Source organism: Pipistrellus hanaki, assembly GCF_964339955.1.
Source record: "Pipistrellus hanaki genome assembly, chromosome: 10".
NCBI classification, from domain to species: Eukaryota; Metazoa; Chordata; class Mammalia; order Chiroptera; family Vespertilionidae; genus Pipistrellus; species Pipistrellus hanaki.
This window is the reverse complement of record NC_140512.1, coordinates 59,947,559-59,958,506: the sequence shown is the minus strand read 5'-3', so window position 1 is coordinate 59,958,506 and position 10,948 is coordinate 59,947,559. Positions and strand designations below refer to the sequence as shown.

Genomic DNA, 10,948 nt, shown 5'->3' with positions numbered 1-10,948 from the left:
AGAGCATATAGGACAAAAACTGGCAGGATTCATATGACCTTATGACAAATCTCTCAGATAATAGTTTGAAGGACTTGTCAAAAGAACATGAAAGCTTTACATTATTTGACCAATCATCCCGCTATCATGGTGCTGGTGGAAGGCCCCAAAAGTCAGAATCATTCCGAAGAACTGATTCGTAGCTTTATTCAAATTCATAAGAGCTTTAATAGGAGAAACTTACAGACACTGGCAAAGCAGCTTCTCTCAGTGGTAGAAGGCTAGAAAGAATCCACACCCCTCTCAGGATAGAGTCTCCTTTTTACAAGGGGTGAATATCAAAACAATATGGTGGGTAGTCACATAGACCACCAGAGAGCAATGCATCAAGAAGCTATTGCACTCTATACATTCATTCACCTTCTTCCTGGGGCACCATGTTTGTCTTTGGTTGGCATTCCAGTTTTCTGGATAGTCAGCCAAGCCTGGGGCTACAAAGATTGAGTTCAACATTTCCCAGGCACCTTTGCTGCTGGAGCCATATTGCATCTCAGTGAGTTCCCCAAACCCGGGCAGACTGGGATAAACATAATGACATTCAAATTTATCTTTTTGATATAAGTTCATGTCAAGACCTGGTTTACCTCTTTTTGTGTAACATGTTACAATATGGACTCTGCCTAGATTGATGTGAAGACATTTAACCACCTATTTTCTGATTAATTCATGTAGAGTGGAGGTAAGAGAACAGTTGATTTACCCTTTAGAAGACAATCTCATTTCCAAGTTCTTGGAGTGGGCTTCATTCAAACCATCCAGTACTGACAACATCCAGCTGCCAATATTCTCAAGAAATATCAACCTACACATTTTATCTTTAAAGAATGAAGGTTTGTGAAATGTATCTTTCTTCTAATTTTAAACTTAAATGTTAAAATTTATTTTCCTCTGCAAATGCAAGTGATTATGCCCAATCATTTTGATTATGAGTTGGCTGTGTTTCAGTTACATCTCTTACATCTAGCATATTTTAATAAAGGTTAATTTAAAAAACCACACAAAACTCTAGCAGTTAGGTTAAAAAACACACACACACAAAAAAAAACCTTAACTCATAATAAGGGATTTCTCTCCTATCTAACCAATGTAATCTTCCATTTTGATGTATTTTATCTAAAATAGTATTTAAAGAAACTTGGCACTGCAACATAGTTTCTACAACTATAGACCCTTGTCACCAAAACTAGCAAAAAGTGAATTCATGCTTAGAAAAAATTTTGTATGGTTTATTAAAAAAATAAATAATTTAAAAAATTTTTGGAGTTTGAGACACAATGTATAGATTATAAATGAGTCTCTAAAAGGTGCATTTACCCCAATGATTACGAAGCTTTTTGCGATTATAGTAGTCACAGGAATAAATTATTTTTATATGGATTATAAGTAGATAATCATGTAGTCTTCATTTGAAAGAGTTCCTAACCTCTTTTCTTTAATGTGCATTCGTAGAATAAAAGTAAATCTGGATAATTTTAAAAAATTGGTTTATAATTGCAGTTATGTCATGATTGTTTCATTGCTACAATGCTTATACTATTATCTTTGGAGCCTTTCTTTCTTTTCTTGCTCTTTCTTTATCTCCCCTAAGACCAATTTCCGGAATGAATTTACCACAATTTATAATAGAAATGCACGAACAATGAGGATCATTGACACAAAAACAACACCATTAACAAAACAGAAGCACAAACATCAGAACTCAGTGTTTTGCTCTTGAAATCCTATTCAAACCAGGAAAGTCAGAGTTTTTGCTGCCAATACGTAGGGACAAGGATTGAATCTTTATGGGCTCTTTATTCAAATGGCTGCAATCTGAGAAGACAGTGGGTTGTGTGCCTTAAAAGACTGTCTTACATCTCGTCTCAAGCCAGCCTTTTTTTATAAGAAGAAGAAAAGTGTAGGTAAATAGTCAGGAACTTAGTGAAAAAGGTTAATCAGACAAAAATTGTAGTCTGAGCTTTTCTGAGCAACTCTTAATCTGATGGGCGATTCTTTGTCTGCATCCTGGGCAGCTGATGTTCTCTCCCTGGAGCACAATGGCTCAGATAACATCTTGGGCCCTTGCAGTACTCCTGGGGCACAAAGGACCAATTGCTTGAGGGTCTCCTAAAGTCAGGCAGATCCACTCATACATTCCAGTCCCTGGAACAATAGCTTTCTACCCACATTCATTACTATGCCTATCAGCTATGTATCTAAAGCTATAACATTTGTAACTTCTTGCTTGGGTTCCCCATCACTGTGTGCAAAGGTATTGTGATCAAGCCCACAATTTAAGGCTGCTCTATCTGGGTTTAGGTAGAGAGAATCATATGGGCCATTGTGGCTGGAAAACTGGATCATCAGAGGTAAGCTCTTACCTTAGTCTTTGGTTTAGCTCCTGAGAAAGGAATTTATCTCAGGGCCATTTTATAAGGGGAATGGAATACACAGTATCTGACAAGAAGTCTCCGAGAAAATGTGAAGGTATTTAGCATCTTACTGACTTTTATGTACCGTGTAATAAATTTATTGGATAGACTGAGCTCCGATGAAAAAAGTTTTTCTTTATCCAATGCCTTCAAATTCCAGAGATCATTCATTCTTTCCCATCTCTTGATGGCATTATAGATTCCACAGTTTTGTTGTGTGCAGATGATAAAGAGTCTAAATCAAACATTAATGTTACATCTAATTAAAGTCTTCATCTTTCCCCCTATTGTAGCTCTAACATAGAGGATGGGGACTAGTAGGTAAGAAAGTGAGAATTCAGTTTTTCACTTCTCTACTGCCTCTTCTTCTTGCCTTTATGGGACCATGGAGTTAAGGAGGTGGAAGAAATAAAATTTAAGTGTTAATTGACTGGTGCTATTGTAATCTGGCTATTGGTGCCCTCTGTTGGGAAAGGAGTCCAAATGCATGTTGCTTCCTGTTCTTCAGGAGCCTGAGAGGACTCCGGAGCTCAATCATTGGTAAGAGAGGGACACTTCTCTGCTAAACTCCTCTCAGCTCTTGCCCTACTGTGGAACCCATACCCTCTTTCTTACAGGGAAATTTAAAGTGATAAATGTATATATTAAGAAAAGAAATATCTCAACCTACTTTTACATCTCAAAGAACTAGTTAAAGAAGAACAAAATGAGGCCAGAGTAAGCAGAAGGAAAGACAACAAAGATCACAGCACAAATAAATGAAAGAGAAGCTAGAAATATAAATAGAAAGATCAACAAATCTGAGAGCTTTTTTTAAATAGATAAAATTGACAAATCTTTAGACTAAGAAAAAAGAGAGAATACAAAATCAGAAATGAAATATGAGACATTACAACTGACACCAAGAAATATATAAGATAATAAGAAACCAGTTATGAGCATTTATATGCCAACAAATGGGTTACCTGGAAGTAAGGGAGAAATTCCTAGAAACATGAAAGTTACCAAGACTGAATCATGAAGAGTGTATGAACAGATCAATAATGAATAAGGAGATTAAATCAGTAATAAATAAATTTTAAAAAGTCCCAAGAAAGAAAAGCCCAAGACCAGGTAGTTTTACTGGTGAATTCTGTCAAACCTTTAAAGAAGAATTAACACCAATCTTTTCAAACACTTCCAATAAGTTGAAGAGGAGGAAATGCTTCCAAACTTATTTTATGAGACCAACATTACCCTGATACTAAAACCAGACAAGAACACTGATGAGTATGGATGCAAAAATCCTCAACAAAATATTGGCAAACCAACCTTATCAACACATTAAAAGGATCACACACCAAGATCAAGTGCAATTTATTCCTGGGATGCAAAGATGACTTAACATATACAAATCAATAAAAGTGATAAACCATATTAATATAACGCAATATAAAAATCAAAATATTACCTCAATGGTTACAGATCAAGCATTTGACAACATTCACCATCTTTTTATGATAACCCCCCTCAGCAAATTGTGTATATAAGGAAGGTGCCTCAATATAACAAAGGTTATATGTGACAAACCCACAGCTAACATCATGATCAACAGTAAAAGATTGAAATTTTTTCCTCTAAGATCAGAAATAAGATAAGGATGCTCACTTTTATTGCTCATTCAATATAGTACTGGGATAAGATAAAGGTGAGATAAAGAAATTAAAAGGCAACAATTTAAAAGGAAGAAGTAAAATTATCTTTATTTGCAGATGCTATAATTTTATAAATAGGAAAATCCTAAAGGCTCAACCAAAAACTATTGGAACCAATAAATGAATTTGGTGAAGTTGTAGGATACACATACATCATATAGGAATCAGTTATGACTCTGTACACTAACAATGAACTACTTTAATGAGAAATAAAGAAAATAATCCCATTCCTAATAGCACCAAAATCAATAAAATACTTAGAAATATGTTTAACCAAGGAGGTGAATGATCTGTGCACTGAAAACTACAAGATTTTTATGAAAATACAAAAAACTGGATTCTGTGTATATGAATTGGAAAGTTAATGTCGCTAAAATGCCCACAGTACCCCAAAGCCATCAATAGATTTAATGCAATCCCTACCAAAATTCGTTCTTTTCCTATTCTCTACTTATGAAGATATCTCTCTCTCTTTCTTGTGTGTGCATGTGCACACACACACACACACACACACACACACACACAAATATTATTCAGCCATGAGAAAGAAGGGGATAAATCTTGTTATTTGCAACAATATGAATGGGCCTGAAGATATTATGCTAAGTGAAATATGTCAGACAGAGAAAGATAAACATTGTATGATATCAGAGTTGGAATATTAAAAAGCCAAACTTGTACATACAGAGTAGAATGCTGGTCACCAGGGCATGGGGGAATTTGGAATATATTGGTCAAAGGATACAAACTTGTAGTTAAGAAGATAAATAGGTTCTGGGAATCTGATGCACAGCACTGTGATTATAGTTAACAATACTATATTATATACTTGAAAATTGCTAAGTAATTATATCTTTTAAAATATCTTTATTGTTGAAAGTATTACAGATGCTCAATTTTCCCATTTGACCTCTTCTTGCCCACCCCTGCCCTTCAGCCCAGGCCTTCACCACCCTATTGCCAGTGACCGTGTGTTAAGCATATATGCATACAAGTTCTTTGGTTGACTTTGGTTGATCTCTTCCCACCCTCTCACCCTCTCACGCCTTCCCTCTGAGAGTAGTCAGTTCCACGCTTCTATGTCTCTGGATCTATTTTGTTCATCAATTTATTATGTTCATTAGATTCCACATATGAGTTAGATCATGTGACTCTATCTGAAATGTTCTTGCCACAAAAAAAGAAATAGTTATGTGATGTGATGGAGCTGCTACCTTCCACTATGGTGGGAATTTTTGATATACATATAAGGATATCAAATCAACATGTTGTATGCCTTAAACTTATACAGTGTTGCATACCCATTATGTTGTAATTTAAAAAAGAGGTAAAAGGAAGAGAAATTTAATAGTGTCACAGAGCTTAAATTTGTGCCAAGTAAGGTAAATGGCATCAGCAAATGTGAGGAATTAGAGCTATGCATGGATATTCAGGAAACAAAGAGCAGATGCATTGGGTGCAAACACTTGGGTTTATATTGAAGATTATTGGAAGTTAAGGCTAAGCCAGTAGTTCAGAGGCAGATCTTGAAAATTCTTGCATACCAGGCTCCTAAATAGGCAAATGGTGTGACTGAAGTTTTCTAACACATGTAACATGAACAGTAGGCATCGAGGGGCATACCAGTATCCACCAAATAAATGTGCGGTGTGTCTAATTAGGAATAAACTTTATGTCAGGTGCTACCAAGAATTCACCATTTTTGACAGTCTCCTCCATATGTGACATTGTGTGAAGGGCAGGGGTTTACTTTCCACTTGTCAATGGTTTGATGTACATATGATTTATAAATGTTTGTATACAGGTGCTGGGCTATCAAAGTTACATAACTCCTACTAAATTTAACGTTGCTACTCACAAGTGTCCCGACATTTGCTCCTAAAACCCAGGGACACTGCCATCTTTATCTTCTGCTCCCTGTATGTTCTGAGTTATCATGCAGCACACTTTATGCATGAGTATTAATTAGTGTTACAGGGCAGCATACTTACTGATTAGACAACACAGGTGCATAACCTCTTGGTTCCTGAAATTCATATCAAGCTACTCAAACTCAAAAGAATGTCCTTGTTCTAAGTCCAAGCATTGGAGGTGCTGTTCATTATTCTAAACACAACTCCCTTTATATCCCAACCATCTTTCCCCAAATTTAAGCTCTTTGCTCCTTTAAAATGTATCTCCTGGTCTCCTCTCTTTGTCCTTTGGTTCTTAGGAATGATATTAACCAGTCTCATGAATTTAAGTAATTCACTTGATCTTCTTAGGTATGTTTTCCAGCTGAGTTGGATTGAATAATCTTGTCTGCCCTTTCAGCTGAAAATTTATGTAAAACCTCTTTATGAATTAATTATTAGGTGTCCCAAAGATAAGAGATAGATATTATTTCTTTTTTTAAAAATTTCTGGATTCCCCCCAACTTTCTCTAATACTCATCCCTTACACTTTAGGGAAAAGAAGACAGTGAGAGTATTATAAATATTTAATAGATTCTGGAGGAATGTCTCTGTGTGTGTGGTAGTGGAGGGAAGGAGGCTCTTACTTTCCCATTCTCTACTGATATAAAGGAAATGGTTTCTTCCAGCTATCTGAGATTTTAGAACATGCACAGTGTGGATGCAAATGATACCAGTAACTCAAATTTCACTGGCCTCTGTTCCACTTACTTTTTCAGGATACTAAACCCTTGCAACCCACCTCCTCACCAGCCTCCTAAGTGTTCCCCGAAGTCTCTGGACAAATAACACCATGCTGATATCTACCTTTTATTTCTCCTCAGTCCCATATCATCTAGTTATGATTCTGCTCCTCAGACATCACTGCATCCACCAGGTTCCATCCCACCGTCTACTATCGTTGAACCACTGGAGCTTGGGAGATGCCAAGGCTGCATGGCGAGCTGCTGCGAAGTGGGAAAATAGGCTTTACTCCCCTTTCTGTGCAATGGTAAAGATGCTGCTGAGGTGTGCCAATTGGCACAGTGTCTTTGGTTAAAGTGGTCTTTCAGTTTGTATTTATATTTCACACCCTCAGTTTCAAATATTAACTCAAGCGATGACTTAACTGGAAAAAAAATCAGAGTGATAGACCCAAGACCAGATCAGAAATTTCCACTCCAGGCCTACGTGCTTCTTTCATAGTCAAGCTTGAAATACCTGCATTCTTTTCCCCATAGGATGGTTTTCTCTCTGGCGGTATTTCAGTCTTCTAATGGCAGATCCAGAAGTTTAGTTTACCAGATATGCCCAATACATGTATGAAAGGTGAATAAAAAGTATATTCTTAACCGCTGGTACCTGGAAGCCTTAAGAGATGAAGCTGTCTTTAGGAAAAACACCCTAATAAATGCTTGAAGCAAATGGGAGCTGAGACCCAAAAGTCTGGGAGTTGGCTGTTACCAAGATACTTTGTTGCTAGTAGATGGGGGTAAAGAGGACAGGAATGATGAGAGAGATGCCATGGGGAGATGGGGAGACAGAGTCCTACAAGAAAAAAGGTTTGAGATAAGCTGAAGGGAAAAAAAGGATTGGGGAAACAGAAAAGGATTTGTAAAGAACCGAAAAGTCCCATAGGCGATTTCAACTGATTACTATATGATTCATTTATTCTTGTCAATTTGGGAGGGTTTTGAACTATCACAGAGGAAGAAATAGTAGAGTATAGTTTAAGCCAATGTCACTCAGCTTTTATGAAGTAAGAAGAGTTTCCAAATGACATCTAGGAATCTTTCTAGAAAGTTTATTCCAAATTGCAGTGCAATTGAGAGGCAAGAATCCTGCCAACAGAAACCATATGCAATTGACCCAGTTAAGTTGCCAATATTTGGAGATGTTCTAGGAAGAATCTAGATTGGGTATGTAGTTTGCTATTCTGGGAAGAATATAATGTCTTGACAAATGAAAATAAAAGAAGAGTTAAGTTTTTTGTTTTTAACATATTTTATTGATTTTTTTACAGAGAAGAAAGGAGAGCGATAGAAAGCTAGAACATCGATGAGAGAGAAACATAGACCAACTGCCTTCTGCACACCCGCCACCGGGGATGTGCCCACAACCAATGTACATGCCCTTGACTGGAATCAAACCTGGGAACTTTTAGTCCGCAGACCGACGCTCTATCCACTGAGCCAAACCGGTTTCGCCAAGAAAAGTTAGGTTTTTACTTGGATTTTAAAAGAATAAAGGCACATTGTGTGGGAGAGAAACAAATAAGAAAAGTTATGCCATCAAATAAAGGTCCAGAAAGAACAGAGAAAAAGAAAGATGGTCAGACATTTTTTTGACTAAATTAAAAAAAAAAAATGATTAATTGAGACCTCAGCATGGAGAACATTCAGGGTGTAGGCAACAAATTATTGTGGGGGAGCTATTTCTATTAATGTGTGGAGTAATTTGCAGTCATGAAAAGGATAAAATAAATATAATGTATGGACACTATGATTTTGGCTCTCTTGGGTAGAATACACTGGGAGTAAAACTCCAGAGATAGAGAAGACTAAGGAGAGATGGGGAAGTCATGAGAAAGTTGGGACCAACCTGGGGACTGTGGAGAGGAAACGATAGGAGTGGCTTAGAATAGAGAAAGGCTGGTTGTTTAGCGATAAATGGCTGTGGGGATGGTAGAGAAGGAGGCTTGCTTGGGCCTGCTTGCATTTATGGTACATTACTATCATATAGGATCATGAAGAGTAAAGCTGGTTGTTGGCATTAGTTGCATCAATGCAAGCTCCCATTTGCTCATAGTCTTGTTGTACATGGAGCCTCAGGCAGCTTTGGGCCATTGCAGCTTACCTTTAAACCCTTTTTCAACGTAGAGCTACTCAGCATGAGTGAAGTTAAATGAATAGAGACTATAGCATAGATGAGTGTTTCCCAGGCCCAGAACCAGGAACTCTTATATCCTAGGATGTATTTAATGGAGATGATTATGGTCAAAAAGTAAGAGGTGAAGAAGATGAGGAGGAAGGCAAAGTATCTCAGGGCAGTGGCATGAACTTTCATGCTGGAGTTGCTGTGGTCGGCGTTGTGATGTCGGATCTGCCTCAAGTGTTGGGACAACGAGGCTATGAGCAAGATGATGGCGGCCAGGAACAGGAGGAAAGGAATGAACAGCATTGCCAGATTCTGATGTTTGTAATATTTCTCCAAAAATGACTTCAGTATCTCAGTCTCCGTGTTGTTTCCAGGTAGTTGCATTATGGAGATTACCTGACTCTTGATGTAATTTCTAATAGTTGAAACAATGATTGTCACACAGGAAATCATCAGCGAGCCCAGCAATAGCCGGGGAATCAACCTCAAAATTCTCCACCTCAGCCAGAGGAAGATGGCGTGGGTGAAGGAAGAGACTTTGACACAGTAGACGACAGCAAGCAAGCTGGTTAACCAGAATGTAAGAGTATTAGTGAATTCCCACATGACTCCTATGTACCAAAGCTCATTGTCAGGGTGGAAATAGGAGTAAAAGTTGTAGAGCACTGATGACCACTGTAGACAGAAGCGGCAGATGCCCAGGCTGATGAGAATCATGTTCACAGGTGACAGCCTTTTGACCTGCACCCACTCTCTGCTCAGCACTGCAACAATTAAGCTACTCTGCACAATTATTGTCAAGGACTCGAGCAGATAGATGATCATGAAGAAAACAGTGAGTTGGTTGGGTATCATTCTTCCACTCCAAAGTATCTCCCCACACATAGACCTAGAATCTCTGCAATCATTTCCAAGTAGAAAATACATTCTTGGTCTCACTATTGTCTTATGCAAGAAAATACCTGTCTATGGATGCAAATTTTCCCTAACTCATTTTATATTTTGCCATTTTCCTATCTTCAGAATTTGCTTATGCTTTGCTTGCTGATTTGTTATCAGACCTGGGATGCAGGGAAATGTTATTTGAATGTGGGCTTTTGCTCCTGAGGTTATTTGATTATTCCCATAAACAAAATGCCTGTTTCATAACCACGCCATTGATTTCCTTTTTATCACTGTGAGGTGTCTTTAACTTATTTCCCCATCTTCTTTAAATGATAGCCTCATTCTTTTAACCTACAATTTAAACAGAAGGAAAGATGAATCCTTCACTGTTCCTTCATGTCTTGGGTAATATATCTATTCTGCTAACTGAGTGCTGTAATCATGACAACTTCAGAATTCCTGTCTTCCCAGCTTCCACAGGAGCTGGGGGTAGATGCTGCAACCAAAGTACGATCATCAATAAAAAATAATAAACAAAAGTCCTTACCCACAAAATTGCTGGAACCCCAGACCTTCAAGTATCACCCTCCAATACAGACCACTTCATAGCTGCCTGTCAAATTCTTCAACTCAAGAAACCACCGCACACACCCCATTGCACTCCCTATGTCAAGGTGTGGCATCCTTTGCTATTGATCTTCCGGTTCAGCAGCGCTGACCTTTTTATATCTTTGGGAATTGTTCTTGTCCCATTAATATCACTGCTTTGATTTGTTTTCTCCTTACATAGCTAAGTTCTTTCTGTTACTGCTCACACTGCTCAAAATAAAAGAGTAAACCATTTTTAAAAATTAAGCCTATTGAATAGAAAGGCCTAGAAGCCTTGCTCACTGTTTTTTCCTCTTCAATTTATTGTCCTTATGCTTCCCTTCCTCTGACCAGACTTATGGAGACAAATGGATCACTGATGGTTTTGACATAAAATGACATGGACTCTTGTGTAATCTGGTTTTGTAAAACTGCACTCTTCTGAAAATTGCCCCTTAGATATTTCTGGAAGAATCTGTGGGCTCACAAGGAAGTCTGACGCCAGTGGATAAAGGCTGATCTG

The 10,948-nt window shown here is 37.8% G+C and overlaps 1 protein-coding gene across 1 annotated transcript; it reads right to left on the bottom strand.

Moving 5' to 3' along the window:
• Positions 1 to 8,877: 8,877 nt before the first annotated feature.
• Positions 8,878 to 9,807, bottom strand: TAS2R16 (taste 2 receptor member 16; the record flags this gene model as incomplete). The annotated part of the gene is made up of 1 exon (XM_084896441.1): positions 8,878 to 9,807. The coding sequence occupies one exon, from the start codon at positions 9,805 to 9,807 to the stop codon at positions 8,878 to 8,880; it is 930 nt and encodes a 309-aa protein (XP_084752567.1).
• Between the last annotated feature and the right edge of the window lie 1,141 nt (positions 9,808 to 10,948).